The sequence below is a fragment of the Nyctibius grandis genome, chromosome 5 (assembly GCF_013368605.1).
Source record: "Nyctibius grandis isolate bNycGra1 chromosome 5, bNycGra1.pri, whole genome shotgun sequence".
NCBI classification, from domain to species: domain Eukaryota; kingdom Metazoa; phylum Chordata; class Aves; order Nyctibiiformes; family Nyctibiidae; genus Nyctibius; species Nyctibius grandis.
The window spans coordinates 32,399,172-32,421,477 of record NC_090662.1 but is presented as its reverse complement, the minus strand read 5'-3'; the positions used below and the strand labels follow the sequence as shown (position 1 = coordinate 32,421,477).

General features: G+C 38.2%; 1 protein-coding gene across 1 annotated transcript in view; it reads right to left on the bottom strand.

The window, feature by feature from the left end:
* DOCK4 (dedicator of cytokinesis 4) overlaps positions 1-22,306 on the bottom strand; it is a 269,438-nt gene that overhangs the window by 142,877 nt on the left and 104,255 nt on the right. Inside the window, exon 8 of the mRNA XM_068400425.1 lies at positions 21,413-21,564. Coding sequence (XP_068256526.1) covers positions 21,413-21,564 — 152 coding nt within the window. The remainder of the gene's footprint in view (positions 1-21,412; positions 21,565-22,306) is intronic.

The following is a 22,306-nucleotide window of genomic DNA, read 5'->3' as shown; positions in this document are numbered from 1 at the left end:
AGCCTGTTCCAGTGCTCTGTAACCCTCAGAGTAAAGAAGTTCTTCCTCATGTTGAGGTTGAACTTCCTGTGCTCTAGCTTGCATCCATTGCGCCTTGTCCTATCGCAGGGCACAAGTGAAAAGAGGTTGCCCCTTTCTTCTTGACACCCAGCCCTCATATATTTATACACATTAATCAGATCCCCTCTCAGTCTTCTCTTCTCCAGACTAAAAAGCCCCAGGTCTCTCAACCATTCCTCATAAGGCAGGTGTTCCAGTCCCTCAATCATCCTCGTAGCCCTCCGTTGGACTCTCTCCAGTAGATCTCTGTCCCTCTTGAACTGGGGAGCCCAGAACTGAATGCAGTACTCCAGGTGAGGTCTCACCAGCGTAGAGTGGAAGGGGAGGAGGACCTCCCTCGATCTGCTGGACACACTCTTCTTAAGGCACCCCAGGATACCATTGGCCTTCTTGGCCACAAGGGCACTTTGCTGTCCCATGCATAACTTGTTGTCCACCAGGACTCCAGGGTCCTTCTCCATGAAGCTGCTCTCTAGCAGATCGCCTCGTAACCTGTACTGATGCATTTTATTACTCCTTCCCAGGTGCAGAACTCTGCACTTATTCTTGTTGAACCTCATTAGGTTCCTCTTTGCCCAGCTCTCCAGTCTGTCCAAATCACGCTGAATGGCCACACAGCCTTCAGGTGTATCAGCCAAACAATTCTGCCCTTTCATTTAGATTTAGCTCATTTGCAATATTGGAAAATACAGTTAAAAAAGTGCAGAGCTTTGTTTATAGGTCTCACACAAAATTATTGTACATTGAGCAAGAATTATTATCTATATTACCAAAGCAGCTAAAGCTTTAGGACTCCATTATGTTGGGCACCATGCAAAACTGAATAAAAATAAAAAAGTCTCTGTTCCAGCAATAACAATACAGCTTCTGCGCACTGAAGCCTGCAGCTCACTGGTACGTGTCAATACAAATTTGGCCAATACAAGGTGATTCAGCCACCTTATCTTCAGTCTGTAGAACTATTTAAAAGTAATACATATGCACACACCCCATTTCACTACGTTTTTTGTCTTTAAAGCAACCACTAGACACGTTGGTTCAAAGAAAAATACCATTCAATGAGAAACTGTCTTGCTGTGGATAAGCTATCTTCATAGTTTACCTACGAACTGGCAAACACTGAATTTAACTGGGAGTGTATTCTGTATTTATTGAAGCTTACATTCTGCAGAAACAAAGGCACATCTTCTGAAAGCTTCCTACTCACCATCACTATGATATGAAATTTTCAAGCTCTGCTTATATTCACAGACCATGAGATTATGATTCACAACACAATTAAAAGCCAAGGACTTTTGTCATGCCACAAAGAAATGCACTGATTGCAACAGACATGTAATGGTTATGCAGATCTAATTTCCTCATTTGAATTTAAAATTTTGTTTGACTGAAGCACAGGATCCAGTGGCAATGAAAAAAGCAAACTGAAAACGACAAATAAAAAAAAAACAAAATCTTAATCCTTATTCAGTGCTTTGATAATTTTTTTTTTTTTGCTTGAAACATATCACAGTATTACTGCTCAGATTAAAATGGTTATCTTTGAACATCACCAGGGAGCAAACGCAAGCAGTTTGACTTGTAAGATTATGAGAAAAAAAATGGCAATGTTATATCTAAGTACAGAGAGCATATCTGTTTGTATACCATTTCAGAGGATTTCTATAGAGACAAACAGGTTAGAAAATGGTTGAGGAAAGTAAACAGCCTTCTTAAACAAAATAAAGACAGAATTCCCAAGATCTGAAAGCTTGGTTTCAAACAGCAGCAAAAACTCCAGAGGATTAAATCTAGGGCTAGTACCTTACTGCACAGCAGCTTTCTCAGCAGTTACACATACGTATCTACAGCAAATGCACACAGCAGTACCTCCGAGCAGAAACACCTTTGCTTTATATTAAGACGAGCTGATTCTCGTTTAGACTGCAATGAATTTTTTATGAGCACCAATCTCGCCACTTAAACATGCCATACACATTTAAACTCTGCCGTCTTCCCACTGAAAATAAGGAAATAACTAATGCTGGAGAGATTAATTTAAGAAGGTCAACGAGGGATTTTTGTACTGTAACTTCCCATGTATTAGCGAAGTAACAATGTGTTCCAAATCTGCAGGCTTAACGCATGCATTTAAAAGAAACACGGCTGCAAACTGTTCTATTTTCATAAGTGACCCCTATTTCCTTAGTATTAGCAGGAAAATGTTACCAGTCACATGTTACCAGTCTAGACATATTGCTTGTTCTATGATTTATAAACACACTATCAAAAAAACAACCAGCCAGATTTACAGCATGTGGCATATTCTTGTGGTAAAGCTATGTCATCAAACAGTTGTAGTTCTCATTTTAGCTTCATTTTCAGACATCTTTATAAATGCTCTCTACTTAAATATAGGTTACAGTGATTTCTAAAGCAAATAATGAGGGACAATAAGAGAATACTGCCACATAATTCACCAGCTCATGTTTACCACATTCCAGAACACCATTAATGGATGTTCATTAAGAACTTGAATCCGAATTGCCTTCATTTACAGCTAAAGGCTCATTGACTTGATAAGACCAAGATCAGACACAAAATGTTACCCTCATACTTAGTGGTGAAATGCAAAGAAATGTGGTACAACATGTCATAAGTTACTGAAGTAAAGATAATAGAGCCTTAAAAGTATATTCTTAATCAGAGAATAACTGAATGATAAATGTGGCAACATAACTTAGCAGTACAAGCTGTTCCACAGTAAGTCAGCTCCTGTGTTTTATCTCTTTCATGCACTTATGAAAACCATACTCAAATTTCTAACTGTAAAATAAGTAGCAATGAGCACAGGAGGAGAGAAAAGGAAGAATGTGTACTATAAAAATAAGATTTCGGCCAATTTCAGATAAAGATCAAAGCATTAACACTAACAAAAATAAATCAAACAAAACAATACCATGATGTTATACCAAACCTTAAATTCATGTCTCCTAACCACGCTGACAACATGGGGGAGAAGAAGAAAATCATTTTCAAACACTAGTTTTATGCTGTGGAGCCCAATTTCCCTTGGTTAGCTGTACAGTTAACAAGGAAAAAGGGAAAGCAGAAAGGGAGATGGGAGGGAAAGAAAAACAGGCATATGTAGCTAAATCAAGCTCCTGCTCTCATCTTCTTTTATCTCTTTATTAACTGAAGACAGCCTTAAGAAATTCGGTTTTTTGAACACACCCCACATTATTTTAGATATTTGCACCTGTATTTTAACTATTAGGTGGCATCACACATTTCTTGAAAAGAGTTAGGAAGCAGTAATTTTAAATTTTTCGTGAGGTACCAGGAGCCAGAGGAAGACAATACAGTTTTAAACAACAGACAGCATACTGGAATCTATCAGCAGGTATTTACAGCTAAAGAAACAACATACACCAGAAGCTGGACCTCTCACTAACAGTGAGCTTAGTCTGCCACCACAGATAAACATTTTGCAGCACAGCATTATCAGTGCACAGACCTACAGATCCTTTAAGCTGAATTACAGTCTTGATCATGATCCTAGTGACTGACTGAGGTAATAGCATGGATACAAGCAGATTTGCTGTATCTTTCCCCAAAGATGGAAATCAAACTTAAAAAGAGCAGGAGAAATTGGTAAAAGTGAAGGCAAACAACAGCATTTAAGAAAATTCCCCTCCCTTCAACAACACCCGGGCTCCTACGTATTCATCACCATTTGGTGTTTTACAAACAGCAAGTCTGTATTTTTGTGCTGACCCTAATATGCCTTTTGCCGGTAGCCAGTGCAACTGCAATGTGTTTGCAGTAAGATGATCTGTAAACCCAACACCACTGGTGTTGAATATCTCTCATCATTACCTAAATCTGTCACAAATATGTCACATCTGGTGCACACACCCCTATTCTAACACCACATTCATTTCTGAATGTAACTAACCGTTTTAAGCTCCACCAGCTACAAGACAGGTCACCTCTTGCAGTACTTTCATCATTGCAATTAAAACCAATTATTTTTCCTATTACTTGTCAATTTTTACAACACAAACAGTAAGAGGTTCCTTTACAATCCAAAAAGTACCATAGGTTCCTCTTGCTTGGATTGGTTTGTCTGCTGTAAAAAAAGCATCTACACAAGATCAGATCAAAGATCTATAAGCTAGCACCCTTACTCCAACCACTGCAAGTAGAAGATATTTGAGAAAGAGTCTTTAAACAGTATATATATAGGTACATTTGTTTCACTGAATATGAATATTCATGAGAGAAACTGAGCTACAGCATGAAATACAACTAATTTCTAACACACTCTCACACCTGGGAATAACACATCTGTACTTGTTGATTTGAGGGCATATGAAAGATACGATTAAAAACCGGCTCTGTCTCCCCACAAAATACAAAACCAGCCCCTTTCAAAAGCATTTTCTTGCTAGACTACACTTGTGCCTTTTTTTAGAAACTCATTCCTACAATATCTACCTCATTTTACCTATCCACAAATGTAGTTATTTTGCTGCAAAGTCACATGCAGCAGCTCCTGTACAACTGCTGAATAGGACAGTCTGGGCAGTCAGGCCAATGCAAATAGGCTTGCTGAAATGCCAGCTCCTCAAAAAATACTTGGAACACTACCCTGAAGTAAAATGTTATTCTCCTGCAATTCAAGAATGGTCAGTATTTAAAAAGCAATTTATCAAAAATATCTCATTAATGATAGCAAATTACACAGCATTGCACAAAGTCAGAGGAAATGAATGATTCGTAAAAAGAAGTATTACTAAAACATCTAGAACCTCTTAAAGCCAGGACAAGGGAAAACCCTTTTGATCACCTGGTAATGAAGGGCAATATAAATCAGTAGAAAATACATTTATTACAGAAACTACCACAAGGCCAAAAATTTGGCAGAAGGATGCAGCTGTGCCAAACATTCCTTTCACACACATTGTTCCTGCTACATAAATCATATCTGCTTATACATTGCTGTTGATGAGTATGTAAAACTGAGCTACTGAAAAAATTACTTACTTGTGAGGGATAAATAAAATATATTTTTGCCTTTGATATCTGAAAGCTAAAAAAAAAAAAATTAAATATTAACAGGTACGAGGGAGAAAGAGGACAGACCTACAGAAATCTTTTTAAGATACCAACCCACTGATTTTGAGATTTCTCATTGGTCATGGTACGTTCCTGTGAAGAATTTCTAAATCCAGAACGGTTTTCAGGTCAAAACCAGACTCAGGGAAAGAAAAGAAAAAAAAAAATCCTCCTCACACCGTAAAGTAAGTAGCCAGAACACTCATGGGGTACTTATGATACCAGACGGTTCGGTTCAGCAATGGTTTAGCACGAGTAGGCCTCAGGTTTAGCAACGGTTTAGCAAGAGTAGGCCTCAGAGTAGGTTCTAAAAGACCTGCTCTGTGTTACCTTTACACAGAATTAGCTTTCCTGTCAGTAATTTTCCTTTTAGCTAGAATAATAGAGAATAACAATATATTCTGAAGCAAACTGCATGTTTTGTAGATAGAGTCTGCTTATGGGACTGATAACAATGTTCTAGTAGTCAATGATTCATGCTGCTTAAACTTAGTCTTAGAAAAACAAAGGTCTCTGTTAAGTTCTTTGCTAATTATAAAAGGGTCAAAATACAAAACAAGACTGTAAAGAACAACTTTGTGATGTCTAAATTAACTTAATTCACAAACTCTGGTGCCAGAGGAGAGATAAGTCCAGACTGATATCTTCTCCTTGAGAACACATGTACTTGTAAACAAGAAGGCCTCAACCATGCTTGCGCAGAAGCATGATTAAGGGGGATTCCAACCACCAGAGACCCCCAGAGACCACCCAAGACCCCTTCCCCAATTTAGTACGCATGCGTAAAAACATTACGTAATGCATTACATAATGTATTAGCATATGCATAAGTTTCTTGGAATAGGTGGGCTTTTCTTGGAATTATATGAATATTCATATTTGTGATGTATATAATGAGCAAGCTTTTGTTCTTAGGTGTGCATGCTAGGAGGAGAGATCCCCCATGCACACAGCGCTGCAATAAACCAATGTCGGCTTTCTAAACTATTATTTGGTTTAGAGAGTTTTCTTGGTTACTATTTCAGTAACACTTAAGAGGCTCAGGTTCCAATGTTTGATTATTGTATGTTGAGTACCTTATGGGTCAGACTATTACTTACAGTGACTATGTCTTTTACTCTACTTTTGGAACTGTTTTGCTTTGTAAAACGACAAATCAATCAATCATCATGAAAATGTAATTAACAGGGCACACTGACTGACTGGGCCAGCACTTTAGTGTTCTTACCTCTGGTGTGGAGGAACTCCACAGCAGGAAATTCAAATCAGTATTCTCAAGCAAAAAGTATTATTCACTTGAGGCACGTCCTTCGCATTTCCAGTCTGACTGGGACCAAGAAACAACTTTTTTTCTAATCTCCTGATGGCTCCTACTCCAGAATTTCTCCTCGTCTAGGATCCAAGCAGAGGAGAAGCCCTATAACTTTCACTACTTCAGTACTCCTGCCAAGAAAAGGCTGACTGACTATATATGTCCTGCCTATATTCCTGCACATAGGAATCTTTCTGCTCACAATGAATAACTGGAAAAAATGAGGCACACTTTCTGAAGAGAAGCTTTTGAAGTTTCTGGAACTTCAGGCTTCTCTTAAGCTGCTTTTTATAACCCTGCATTTACTTCCAACTACAATCACACCAAATACATTCTTGTCCACAAGGGCAAATTATCAGGTGTCTTAAACAAAGCCAATAATGAAATAATTAAGTCTGCTTATATATTGAGTGTGTGTATATATATATAGCAATATAAAGGATGACACAAAAATTTTTAAAAAATTAGCAACCAACCACATTCACAAATATACATACCAAGTTACTCATCTAAAGAGGTATTTTTATTCCAAAAGCATAAAGGATTGTTAATAGAGCAGTGGTTGCTCTCTTGCCAAAGTGACCTTTACGTTTCCTTTGAGGTGTTTCAACCCTCCTGCTAAAATCAGGACTACCTCCTGAAAGAGCAGGAAGTAAATTAAACCAGCCTGGTTTTGCTTTATCTTGTTTCCGAAGAGGGACAAAACAGAGTAATAAGTGACTAAACTAGAATGGAGGACTCTCTTAAGAGTCTGCTAGCCAGAAAAATCAAGACGCTTCATCTCTCCTGCATCTGTGAGGTATAGATATATATGCATTGATTTTGTGTAATTCGCTGTAGCACAGTTTTAATACTGTAGAAGATGAGATATTTTTGTGCACACTCCACAGGAAACTGAAAATAACACTGAGCTACCCTATGCTGTGATCCAGTAAAAGTGCAGATTATGCTTCTGTGGAAATACTATAAAGGAAAAGTAGCCCTGAGCTAGTTCATTGCTTCTGTTTCCCACGGGTTGCTCCCTCTACCAGAAACCCTGCTAGCTCCTAATCCCTGCCCTGCAGAGCAGGCACATTTGCATGGAGAAAGTCAGGATCCAAGACTACTTCAAGACAAAAAGCATCCACAGATAATGTGGTGGTATCTGAATAACTTCCCAAGGAATAGTATTAATGAAGTGAAGGTTACACATGTTAAAAAATAGTATTTTAAGGGGAAAAGGCAGAGTAGCCTATAATCTAATGATAGATTAAAAATTATAAGGAGCACCTAAACGGTGTGTAGCATATGATATGGCATTGTACTGAGCACACTTTCATGTACATACATTTTTTCTTTACACAAATTCTACGTTGCTGAAAAACTACAACAAAAATCCAGTCCAAACTCTGTCTCTCTGGTCAGTGTTCACTCCTCTCGGAAATTCTGTGCTATCAGGATCAGGTAACTTAGTCTGAGATACAGTTAAAATATATCCTTAAACAACTTTTTTTCCCCAGAATGACATTAATTCTCATAGATAATGGTAGAAACGAACCCTTCTTTTTATGCAGGGTTATTTAGTAATAAAGCCTCTGAATTTCCATGACGTTCAGAAACACAAAAGCTTAAATATTGAACAATCAGATATTGCACATACAGAAGCAGAAAATCTGAACATCAACTAATGCGCATGCATGTATGCACATACATAAAAATCCTCTCTCTCTCTCTCTCTCTCTCCAGTTTTTGTATTTGAAATACATCGCACCATCTAAAATTATTTCCAAATCTGGTTTTAAAGTGCCCTCCCAACCATTTCCCAATCCTAATTTGTTCTCTTCTCTGATGTTAGAATAAAATAAAGAATCAAGTGTCTGGAAAGAACATGAAAAGGAACAATAGATGCACACACTGTATACAACAAAAAAAGTCCAAAATAACATTTCTAGCATGAAACATTGGCATGATAAGCATGCTATGAAAAGAACCATAAAGAAGTTGAAATTAATTAGCAGGTTGTTCTGAACTGAAACTTCTTAACCAACTTGATAAACTTCCACAATGAAATGATCGGCCTGGTATATGAGGGGAGAGCAGTGGATAGTGTCTACCTGGACTTCAGTAAGTCCTTTGACACTGTCTCCCATAAGATCCTCCAAGAGAAGCTGTTGATATATGGGCTGGATGAGCAGACAGCAAGGTGGCTTCAAAACTGGCTGAATGGCTGGGCCCAGAGGGTGGTGATCAGTGGCACAAAGCCTAGCTGGAGGCCAGTAACTAGCGGTGTACCCCAGGGGTCAATACTGGGTCCAGTCCTGTTTAACATCTTCATTAATGATCTGGATGATAAGGCACAGTGTACTACCAGCAAGTTTACTGATGACACAAAACTGGGAGAAGTACCTGATACACCAAAGGGTTGGGCTGCCATCCAGAGGGATCTCAACAGGCTGGAAAAATGGACTGACAGGAACGTCCTGAGGTTCAGTCAGGGGAGGTGCAAAGTCCTACATCTTGGGAGGAACAATCCCATGCACCAGTACATGCTGGGGGCTACCCAGCTGGAAAGCAGCTTGGCAGAAAAGCACCTGAGGGTCCTGGTGGACACCAAGTTGAACATGAGCCAGCAATGTGTCCTTGAAGCAAAGCAGGCCAATGGTATCCTGGGCTGCATTAGACAAATTATTGCCAGCATGTTGAGGAAAGTGATCCTTCTCCCCTCTACTCAGCACTGGTTACACCACACCTGGAGTACTGTGTCCCATTCTGGGCTCTTCAGTACAAGAGAGACATGAACATACTGGACAGAGTCCAAGGAGGGCCATGAAGATTATTAAGGGACTGGAGGGAAAGGCTGAGAGAGCTGGGAGTGTTTAGCCTGGAGAAGGCTCAGAGGGGATCTTATTAATATGTATAAATACCTGAAGTGAATGTGCAAAGAGGATGGAGTCAGGCTCTTTTCAGTGGTGCCCAGTGACAGGACAAGAGGCAATGGACACAAACTGAAGCCCAGGAGGTTCCCTCTGAGCATCAGAAAACAATTTTTTTACTGTGAGGGCATCTGAGCACTAGCACAGGTTGTCCAGGGAGGTTGTGGAGTCTCTATCCTTGGAGACATTTTAAAGCCACCTGGACATGGTCCTGGGCAACCAGCTCTAGGGGACTTAGATCAGATGACTTCTGGAGTTCCCTTCCAACTTCGACTATTCCATGTTTTTGTGATTACGTGCAAGTACCACATAAAGGCAGCACAGATAGACAACTGGGTCATTTGGGTCTTTATGGAAATATGGTTCTTTACACATTCTTCTCCATCTTCCACCTCTGCGAGTTAGTAACTGCCATGCTACAACACTTTACCACTTGTCTTTACTTGCCCTGAAGTTCCAAATGACTATAATTAACAAACCGTTCCTCACAACAACATGTGACATATTCTTCATTAGCCAGAGGGCTATCCATACAGGATTCTTCTCCTGTACTTTTTTAATAACGTCCGTAGCCTTGCACTGAGCACATACCCTACAGCTTCACAAATATATTCTCCATCTCCTTTGTGGTCTACATTGGTTAGAAGCAACAAAGAATTTAACTATTTGTGTCTCCTGCATTTAGAGCGCTGATGCCTGGAGCACTGATCCTAAGTAAACTAGATATTGAAACTCAAGTGTAACCCACTTACATGCTTAAAGTAATGCAAAATCTTTGAGCTCTTGCTCAAGAGAGGCCACAGGGATATCTTCGAAGAAAGACATCTTGGGTTCTCAGTAGAGCCTTCTGGGTAATGGAAAGGTATTATCAGCTTGATTCAAGAGATATCCAAGCCCTTCCTTGCTGTTGTACTGACTGTTAACAATTAACAATAGTAAGTTGTGTAAACTTTAGTTAGAGGGATGATTAAAAGTGGGGTTCTTTAAGCTGTGCTACAACAGAGCAGATCTCAGGCTTGAAGATGGTGACAGAGGTTGCAAAAAAATGCCTTTAAACATTCTCTTACTATACAAAAATCCTTTAATATTTTCATAAAGTAAGTGGGGAGGGGAGTATTTGTTTCTTAAAGAGAGAAAAACTGACATTACAGCTTTCTTCTGAAAAAAGCTGAAAAATAAATTAGAACACAAAGTAGTAAATATTTTGGCCAACAAAATGTGGATTTCAGCTTTTGGGAAGTGATTTAACTGATTTAAAGTAATAGCAGAACTGAAAGAAGAAAGGCATAAAAAGATTGATGATGTGTATGAATGTCACTAAAAAGGTGAGGTTGAGAGTACAACACAGAAAGGGCAATCTTATTCTTTGACATGGTTTGGAGTTTACACAATCATTAAGCATATAATTAATCAAAAGCTCACAAAATAGAAAATGCAGTTTGCTTTCTTTGGCCTTGGATAAACAGCCTATTCTTCTTTGTGCTGCTTAAGAATCTGTGCTCATTTGAGGGCAATATGATACTTACAAACAAGGTTGTTCAAGGTGATAGGAAAAGGAGGATTAGCATGCCAACTTATCTCTGCTCCTCACACAGATGGGTCCAGAGGCATCAATCATTTGTGATAAGACATTCATATCATATTGACACAGACACAAAGTGTATACCAATGAAAGAAAATCTTACCACACTCCATCTTTCTGAAGCACTGCCTTGAAATTGTCCTTTTAATAGCATTACTATTTAGAAAAAATTATAACATTAAGAAAATGGTTTAGAAAAGACACTGCTACACAAGAACTGCATGACACATTGCAGATTTAAGAAAAATAATTTCTACAGCAGTATGTTGGCATAATACAGAGGCACAAACTCTACATAAATGTAAAGGTCAGCAAAGCAACTGGGACTTTGGGCAGGATATGATGCAGCATTCTTATGCATAGTCATCAATGTCAAGAACAGGGTTCGAGTCTCAATTGAACAAATGGAGGCAGGAGGCTTAATACCCTCCATTCCCTTTTTCACAATACACTGCCCAGTGTTGTTGGTGTTTTCAAAATTCTCTTAAAAAAAAACAGGCAAGATCTCTGGATAGCAATGTGCTACAAATATAAATACGGTCTTAGAGTACCCACACCGGAAAGGTAAGTGTTTCAGAGGACATTGGGATATTTGGTTTTTTGAACACAATCATCTGGTAAATATTTTATTTGGAGTTTTGGTTTTTTTTGCTTTTGTTTTTTGTAACAGCAGAATATTCTTGTGGCAAGAAATAAAGTTAACAGAGTCTCAGTGAATAATGCACATTGTCTGGAAAACAGCTAAGCTGTTACTTTGTCCCTTGCAACTTGTTAAACTGATTCCATTAAAACCTGGTAAGTGACATCTTTCCAGGATCTGATAAAAAAAAAAAAATCAATATATTTTTGATTAAAGGATTGGTGCTCTTAGAGCTCCAGTGTAAATGGGCCCTCTGGCTACACTAAGGTCATCACTGCCACAACAAACTGCTGTATTGGGTAAATGATACGAGTATATGCAGGCGAAAAGCATGTACTATCATCAGATGTCTTTTAGTTCTCAAAAAATCTGCCACTACAAAACCATTAACTGTGTAATCTGTTGAAGTACATACTACTGGCTTTGTAAGTATGATCTAACTGCAGGAAAATACGTTCATTTCATTAACTTTTATGCTGGTAAGAGAAGAAGACATCCCCAAAGCAAACAATAATCACACAATCTTCAGTACTCTAGAAGTTGGGAATCTAGGCATCTTCATATTCCAACTTTACAGAACAGAAGCTACTGGTAATTTCTTAGGAATAAAAAAATGTCCAAAACTTCACAAATCTCATAAATGACCACACATTACAACAGATTTATAAAGTAGCTAATAAAGAGCATCAGAACACAGGATCGTTGCACTCTACTGAAATGTTGAGAATACACATTTCCAGTTTTCCTTTAGAGCTCTAACAATGTCCTACGTTTTACCTAAAGTTTAAACTTAGTTATTTTCTCATAAGTGCATCTCATATTAAATCAACTGCATACAGGTGTCTATAATCCCTTTTAACTCTGAAATTTTTTTTGTAATGTGATCGTAATGGCTAAAAAAATCAGCTAATTCCCAAGGCAAAAAATTACGTAAGTACAGCTGAGTTACTCCACGTTTTACAGGATTTTCCCCCATTCAAACTATGATCCTGTAATATCTGTCTTACATATGCTATTTCACAACCTACATGACTGGGTTAGTTTGAATCAGGTATTCACTTTTGAAGAAAATCTTCTGATCGTCTCCACATTTTGAGTGGAGAACAGTCTCCACAACCCAGAACAGTCTAAGCTAGTGAACTGGATTTCTTCTGCATAAAACTAAACTGGAACATGTGGTCTTGCCACTCAGTCCACACAACCACAGAGTTAGTCCAAAGGAGAATCCTTAAACATTTACATGTTATCATTGGGCTTAGCTTGAACGGCTGCTCTACAAATCCACTCCTACTGGCTGGCACTACTTGCTGCAGTAGACAGCAGTCTTAGACTTTCAAACCGTTCATGTAGTTATAACAAAATTAGATGATATAAAAACAAACCAGCAACCCACAGTACTAAATTGATAAGTCCTTCTGATTTTGCTATTCTGAAACATTTATTGATCATGCCAGACTCAAGGAACAGATTTTATAAAAGCATTTCTTTATAACACTAGTTTCTTTTCAACACTAATTAACTACCGTCTGGACTCTCAACAGATCTAGATAGGATATGTTTGAGATAATATACTTTAGAAAGAGACTAAGATGTTGTACAAGTCTAAGCAGCCCGTAAAAGCTCAGCAGTGGCCAGGAAAACAGGACTGAACTGAAAGACAAAAACGCCTCAAGGGAAGATGTGATCATGGACCTCTTTCATTTTCCAAATACAATAACAACACTACAACTGTGTATGCAAAAATTTTTGCCTTAGGATTCTAAAAGTGTAATTAGTTCTACAACTTAAAGTGTCATCAAGATAGCTTTTTACTTTCTTAAAGAACAAAAAACTGAAGAATACACAAACAGGGCTTGTGACCATACAGAAATAAAAGAGGAAGAGGAATGTAAGGTTAGAAGACATAGTAGGGCATAAACCAAAGAATTTTACTGGGACAAGCCATATGGCTGTACCATGTTAAAGCGATGACATTCACACACCTGCTCTATCCCACTCAGGGACTGTTACAGTTCCAAGAAAGAAAACTGCAAAGCAGAAAGAATGGAAGGCAAATGGAACAAGATACAAGAACACACCAGGGAAAACTCAAGGAATCATCAGGGACTGACTTCAGCTGTTTATTGTTAATTTAAGTGACAGCAAAAATTATTCCTAGCAGCTAGTTTAGCTAGAAAATATAGATATATACATATGCACACAGAGTTAAGTGAAATTAGCATGCATCATTAAGTAGAAAATTAATGACTTGCAACTGTAGTCTTAATGCATCAAATGCAAAAGCATATCACCACTCAGATTTAAATACTTGACTTAAATACTGACAGTTTTCTTGCTTCCATACAGGAATTAGAATATTCATGTCCAAAAAAGCCTTTTAAAGTCTGAAGACACACATTAGACAATTATATCAATATAGAAACAGTCTGCAAAGTAATATTTATTATTACTGCTTATTAGAAACAATAATAAAGTCATACATAAACCCGTATGTTATTATTACATCTACCTTAATACAACAGAACTCATGTTATTGTGGTCGCCAACACAATCAGGAACAGTTATTTTTAACAGCAATTTCCAGCAAACAAAAAAGCCTCTAGAAAAGTACAGTCCCATACCATCCCAAACAAATGGCAAGCGATCACAAAAGAAAATTTATCTCTAGCTTACTAAAGTTGACAGAAAAAAATCCCTGTTGCCCAAAATGGGTGCTGATCACACTAGGTTAGGTGCGAGTGATGCATCACAGCTGCTACCAATGTAGAGAAATCTTTAGTTAGGAAGTCTGAAGGTTAAAAAGAACCCCCAAGCATCACACTGATTTTTTTTTTTTGTCACTGTTTGACATCAGATTTCTTCTCTGGGCAAGTCACTAATTCATTTCAACATCACGGTTTCTCACATCTCACCTGAAAAACATATTATTATCTAATTCTTAGTACACGTTGGGAAAATTATGAGCATTTATCCATGCTTTTAAGATGAAAAATCATTTAATTGAGAATAACCTAGTTATAAATTTACCTAATTTTCTTTTTATTCAAAGCACTAAAGGGATACTAAGACATACTATCAAAACCACAATAATGGTTTAATGGTTTTACAGCTTTAATTTCCAACTCTTACTTATTTTAAAAGGTGTTATCCCAGAAATGCACTGATAGGTTACACAACAAGAGCACCAATTTGTGTTAAATTAGAAGAATACTCCTTAAACATGTCCATTGCCTACCACAACATGGTAACAGAACAGACACACAGACCATACTTTTTTTTTAACAGAAGAATTTCAATATATACAGAAGCAACAACAGTAAATTTGTATATACATATATCACTTATTTGTGATCCGTCTACTCTAAATACTTTCCAAATATTTTCAGAGCAAATTCAGAAAGCTTTTCCTTATGGATTCCACTCTGAAGGGCTAATATCAAGAAGTCAGATAACTAATATTGAGTATCTATATCCTTTATGAATTCAACATCAACTCGTTCTGAACTTGAAGGCTCAAACTTATCGAGATTTAAAGTAGTGAAACAGAAAACAAAAAAAAAATAGGATGGATTCAGTTCAAAAGTACTTCAGGGTATGCTGAGCAGCTCTTTAATCAGTACAGTCTATGGATTCTAAAGAGCTATTCAACATGTTCTAAAGAAGACACAGACATCAGCTGAATCCCTTTCTAGGTTTCACTGACTATAACTAGGTCTTTGTAGAGTGTAACAGGAGCCTACAGATGCAATTCACACATAGATTTTAAGTTTAGATGTCTTTGTAGCTGGATTCCAATCCTAAAGTCCATCTATTCATCATGAAACCTAAAATTTAACAAAAAGGAAATGCTAAGTATTGGCCTATGTCTTAATCTTGGCATCTTACTCCTGACTACAGAAAGATACCTCCATCTACTCAGATTCCAGAGCCTGATGGCACCCCTGCCCTGAAAGATACACTTGCATGGTCTTTCAAGAACGATTCTTTTCTAATGAAGCACAACTAATCAGAGAAACAAAAGGTGATGAAGAGGAGCAAATGCTAAATTTAAATATAAAGCATGTGGTGACCACTTTGGATTTTATTTTTAAGAAAGAGGAACAAGAGCGTAGTGTAGGTGAAGAACAGCTTTATATTAATAGGCTGGGTTTTTCTTTAAGAAAACAAAGACCTATGCTCAGCTTCTTGCTCTGCCTTTGAATATTCAAACTTAAATTTCCTCTCTTCCAGGGAGTCTGGACTGTCTCTTAAGCTACAGCAATTGTCGTTAAGATATTGTATAAAGTGTAAAGGGAATTACAATTATTACTATTCTCCTTTTCCTCCTCTGGTTCTCTTTACAAAGACAAACAGTGGCTAACACTGCATCGTGTTAGAATCCAGCCCTGCTGAGAATACTTACTTAACTTAGCTCCTGTGGCAAAACACATGGGTCACAAAAACTAGAGAAAAGTTGTGTGCTGACATTCAAGATCATAGTTTTCAATTTGATATCTAAATTTCTTTCTACTTCATACATCTATATTCTTTTAATCTGTTCTTAGCATGTAATGATGTTATATTTTCTTATTAGACACTCAATTCTAGTCCCTCTAAGTCAAATGCAAGAACTGTTAACACACTGTGCTTTCTGCTTATAACTTGGTTTGTCTCAGGTGCTACGGCATGCTTTTTTCAGAGAGAATCTATAACTGTAGCAACAACTAAAAGTTTCATTACCTTTCATTGTTCAATGATTATATTCTAAGTCTGATCAGTTCTTAATGTTGCCTGAGAAAACTACAACTTTTAAAATGGCCTAAGGCCAACCTTATTCTTGCACTTTAATATAAAGCTCAGCTATTAAACCATACCTTTCCTATATTACCAAGTACCTTTTTTCCCTTGTTTTTCCAAAGCACAAACTTTTCCACATGGTAACATGCTATCCACATTATTAATAACTCAGATATTTTCAAAATAAAGGAAGAGAAAAATCAAACTCTTTCAAAGTATTTGACACTACAGTTGATCAGAAAAATCAATAACTGCAAATTTGCCAAGACACTATCACAAAATCAAATTGTTTTATGCATGTTAGTAAAAATTACATCCTCTTATCAATAATGTATAAATACTCAAAATTTAATGAAAATATTCTGTATAAACTCTGCAGCAATATACAGATAGATTCATACTAAAACACTAAAAATACTCTCACTAAGAAAAATGCCACAAAATATCTCATTCATATGCTGTGGTTCCTTGCAGGCCAGTAACACGAAGAAGCCAGGTGAGCTGTGAGCTCAAACATGCTGAATTTCTTTCTGAATATTGCTAACTGTTTTGGATCAGAGCATCCGACCCAGAGTCTGCTTTTTCTTGCACTGGTCTGGAGCTGGATTGGGAAAGAAGCTGCTATACTCAAGGTTCCTAAAGCCTTACTATTCCTTTTTGTAGACATTTGCCCCACCTCAGGATCTACAATTGCAATTCCTTTTAATTGTGATACTCGAATAAATATTTCTGTTCAAACAGCTAAATGTATGAAACAGGTAACATAAAACAAAAAAAAGGCTGTGGAAAAAGATACACAATCAATTAAAAAAATTAATCAGATAATGCTGCTTCTAGTCCTCCAACAATCTTTTAAAGCTGCCATTTCAACTGCATAAACCTGAGGTTACAAAAAATGAAACAGATATATAAAGAGACCTTACATTTGCAGGTCCACCTAATAAGAAGCTAAATTAGTCTTAAGAAAAATATCAGAACAGAAATTCTATGATTAAATCTCAACTCTGCTATTTTTATTCTCTCCAAATGAACTCTTTATTTAAAAGGCTACAGAGACCACTTGCTTTATGTCAATTTACATCAGATGGACAATGAACACTGTATTACAATCCATGTAAAGCCACATTTTTGGAGCAATTGTACCCAAGAGCTTGTACTTTACGCATTCCAACGGTCTCTTAAAACAAGCAGGATTACCCACCTGAGGAAAGCTTGGTAGACATATAGTGCATGCGAAACTGAAAACTGAGGTAAAAAAACAACAAAGTCCAAAGAAACAAAACCCAAAAATTCTAATACCATAAGCAACAAATTGAAGAAATACATTTTAAGTCATGGATATTCATATGCTTCTATTCTTAATTGAAGATCTTTCTGCTTCAGGAAATAAATTATCATGTATAGTTCCTTAAGTTTATCTGTGCTATTAACAAGTTTAGTCTATGATTTTAATTGCATTTTTCTACTGGATCACGAGACAACGACTTAGGAAACCAACGGACAAATCACCCAGCTAGGTTGTGACAGACCTTAAGGTTATGCCACACACAGCATGTGTGCACTTTCATCGGAAATGAGTAGAAGATTCTGCATATCCAGGCGCCACAACTCTATTATTGCTAGTAGGCTTCGGCATCATTGCAGGGTGTGAACTGCAGCAGCTGGAGAGTGCAGACTCTGTCTCCTCTCACACATCATCTTCCTGAGGTAGGCTGTTCAGTTCATGCAGGCATCACTCAGAGCTGAAAGACCTCTGAAATATCCCACTCATTTGTACTGAATATAAATTATACATCATACCATACCGTTGTGCACCAAGACCAACTAGCTTTGGTCTAACTCTCTGATAACCTGGTTATGTTGCTTCTAGGTCTAGTCTAGAAAGACCATATAAATCTCCAGCTTGGACACCTCTGCATTCCAGAGTTCATTCTGTGATACAGATATACCTTGCATTTAATTTGTTCTTGTGAAAACTCTCTTGGTTTCAGCTTTTTCAACATGTTGAGAGGTTTCTGTTTGTTTCTTGGGAGAGTTTTTTTGTTGTGGTTTTGTTGTTGTGGGGATGTATGTTTGTTTGTTCTGCAGATGGTTGCAAACTACCTTCACAAAGTTCATCTTGTCATTCCCCCCATGCCCTAGAAGGCAGTTTGGATTCATGGCAACACACTTCTTCAAGGTTTGCCAGTAATGGGATGAGGAAGTTCACACATAATAAAGCAGCTGCAAACAGACACTGGAGTCAGGAATCAATAACTAAAGGTCAGATCACAGCAAGCATGTGACAAACAGCTCTAGAATTTGTGCTTTCATGCGAACATGAAATCCAATCCATTTGCTTTCATACCACCACTACTGCCATAACCTTGTTTTCAGCAATCCATAACACCCAAATTGTTTTCTGTCAAGGTCTGAAGCTCTCTCCTAAATCTATCACCTGCTGTGGCATTCACTGGAGTGAACACAAAAGATGTGCCCTGATACACGTTTAATTCTCAGAAACGACAGTAAACTGTGTTTTGGTGACTAACGTCCAAAGTGCAGGCCAGAATGAAGTGTCAGTATTTAGCAGTTAACATTGTAACAATAGTTGCTTATATATTATTTCATTGACAATAAAAATCAATTTCTTTAGTATAATCATCCTTCAAAGCACTGGTTAGTTATCTTGCCCAACTACAAAGCGCAGACATAATTTTGTCAAATTCAGCCCAAATTCCACGTTTCCTCAAATTCCTGTTGCCATATATAAGACAACTACTACACAATCATGGCTTTGTACACATTTTTGAGTAACGCTTTTTACCCTATTAACAGGTTTAAAGCAGTACCTTATACTTCTTTCCGTGTATTTGTGAGCTGTCTTACCTAAAGTGTTTCTTGTTTTGAAGCCTAGTCTTTCATTTCCCTAGTAGCCAGTCTTACAGCAGATAATGTTTGTTGCCCCAAGAACATGTTCTTTCTATCGTGAAGAGAGTAGAGAAGAATACAGTGGTCATCAACCAGCAGCAAATGATGAATGGAAGCTTTCTGACCAGAAGGTGATCTCCTATTGTATTGGGTTTGCATGGCAAGGTTTTGGTAGCAGGGGGGTTACAAGGGTGGCTTCTGTGAGAAGCTGCTAGAAACTTCCCCTATGTCCAACAGAGCCAATGCCAATCAGCTCTAAAATGGACCTGCCACTGGCCAAGGCCGAACCCATCAGTGACAGTGGTAGCACCTCTGGGATAACATATTTAAGAAGGGGAAAAAGTTGCTGTGCCACAGCAACTGCAGACAGAGAGAAGAGTGAGAATATGTGAGAGAAAGAACCCTGCAGACACCAAGGTCAGTGAAGAAGGAGGTGGAGGAGGTGCTCCAGGTGCTGGAGCAGAGATTCCCCTGCAGCCCCTGGTGAAGACCTTGGTGAGGCAGGCTGCCCCTTGCAGCCTATGGAGGTCCATGGTGGAGCAGATATCCACCCGCAGCCTGCAGAAGACCCCACACCGGAGCATGTGGATGCCCAAAGGAGGCTGTGACCCCATGGGAAGCCAGTGCTGGAGCAGTCCCCTGGCAGGACCTGTGGAGAGAGGAGCCCATGCTGGAGCAGGTTTGCTGGCAGGACTTGTGACCCCGTGGAGGACCCACGCTGGAGCAGCCTTTTCCTGAAGGACTGCACCCCGTGGGAGGGACCCACTCTGGAGCAGTTTGTGAAGAACTGCAGCCTGTGGGAAGGACTCACGTTGGAGAAGTTCATGGAGGACTGTGTCTCGTGGGAGGGACCCCACACTAGAGCAGGGAAAGAGTGTGAGGAGTCCACCCCCCGAGGAGGAAGGAGCGGCAGAGACAATGTGTGATGAGCTGACCGCAACCCCCATTCCCCATCCCCCTGCGCTGCTGGCGGGGAGGAAGGAGAGAAAATTGGGAGTGAAGTTGAGCCCAAGAAGAAGGGAGGGGTGGGGGGAAGCTGTTTAAGATTTGGTTTTTATGTTCTCATTATCCTTCTCTGATTTGATTGGTAATAAATTAAATTAATTTTCCCCAAGTCAAGTCTGTTTTGCCCGTGATGATAATCAGTGAGTGATCTCTCCGTGACCTTATCTCACCCCAGGTGCCTTTCGTTATATTTTCTCTCTGCTGTCCATCTGAGGAGGGGAGTGATAGAGTGGCTTGGTGGGCACCTGGCATCCAGCCAGTGTCAATCCACCACAACCATCACCACTGCACAAGCATTTAATGGTTCAATATTCCTGGCATATTCCCCAAACAGAACTTTCAAGGCTCTTTCACTAACTCTGCTCTCCTCCTGTGCTCATATTTATTAAGTGCATAGCGGTTCTGCTACTGTTCACTCCCATGTTCTCTCTCTTGGCCAGAAATTGGCTGGTAGTAGAAATAACTACTGAATATTTAAAAATTCAAAGGTTATCAGGGCTCTCACAGAATTTAAGCTATACAACAAACAGAAAAAGAATGGTTCCCGGATCAGCTCCCAGATGAAAAAAGCAACAAACAAACCCTAAGTGGATGTCAGATTGGGTTTGACTGTTTCACTGAAAAACAGGCACCTCCTCATATACAGGCTCCTTTTATAAAAAGACTCTTAATTCACTGACTAAGGGCAGCCCTCCAGTCTCATGTGCCTAGCAGAATTCATCTCATAAATATTGCAGAGAAAGCAACAGTTCTAAGTTTTGAATGTGCACTGATTAGCAGAGACGAAAACAGAGATACTGAAAAATGACCTTTAGGTCACAGAACTAACATTTACTCTGTATGCATACATGCATATATGTTCCTACACAAACGAAACCAACTGGAAACTGAAATAGGTAAACAAGATGGAGAAATACACATTATTTAAATCAAAAATGAAACTACAAACTAGTAAGTATAGAACCTGAATTTCAAAAGGAAGCAAAAAATTATCCTGAACCAAGACTATCTTCTGCTTGTTTCTGATGTGAAATTTGTTACCTGGATCAAAATATACAGCGTATATTGACAAACCTTATGTAAAAACAGTATTCCAGTGAAAAATCATGTGGTACCTGATGGGCCGATTTTCTTTACTATCAAAGAGTGAGAAGATTACTTCCAGTTCCTCTCCTAGATTGGAGCACATTAGACTCTTCATCTGAACAAAAAGATGGTGGCTGCTAGCTGGTACTGGTGTGTCTTTTTTTCGATGACGATGCTCCATCTAAAAATACCACAAACAACACAGCAGCTGGTTTGAATTAATCATTAAAAGCTCAAAACAAAAAGAAGTAAAAATGTAATACTGAACTACTTTCTTAATCCAAATTTTTAAATTTTTAATTCAAAATTAACTTGGAATAGTTTGGGGGTTTTTTTGGTATCTGAGGAGAACTCAAGGAAGCAACTTTCCCAGTGTTGCACTGCATCATAAGTATCTCTAGGAGAAAAACAGTAACCCCTAGAAGTTTACCTTTTTTCTACTCTGAAAATTCTAAGCCACTTTAAAGCTTTGTGCTGTAACAATATAGTATTTCATAGTTTAAATAGTTAATGATCTGATATTCTAGTATTCAAATACACAAAAAATGTTTTTGCAAAAGACTAAATACCAGTATTTTAAAACGGAAGAACATCACGTCCATATTTTACAATCTTTGGCAGACTGCTATATAGAAGATACTAAATTCTCTTGATTTGACTTCACAGTTTATACCTTTGCCATTTTAATAACCCATTAAGAGTAGGAGAATATGAAGTCATACTATTTCTCTCTTACGTTGTACCAAACATAATTTTAAACAGTACTCTTTCTAAGCTACTTAGCCTTCAAACTGAGGTTATCTTGGGCTTTTTTTTTTTCCTCTTTATTTTTGAAAGTGCACTCCATGAGTTCCATTATTAGTTTTCTGGGTTATTCTTCCTCTGTAGGTTTCTTCTTATGATTTATGGTTCCTCACTGTATT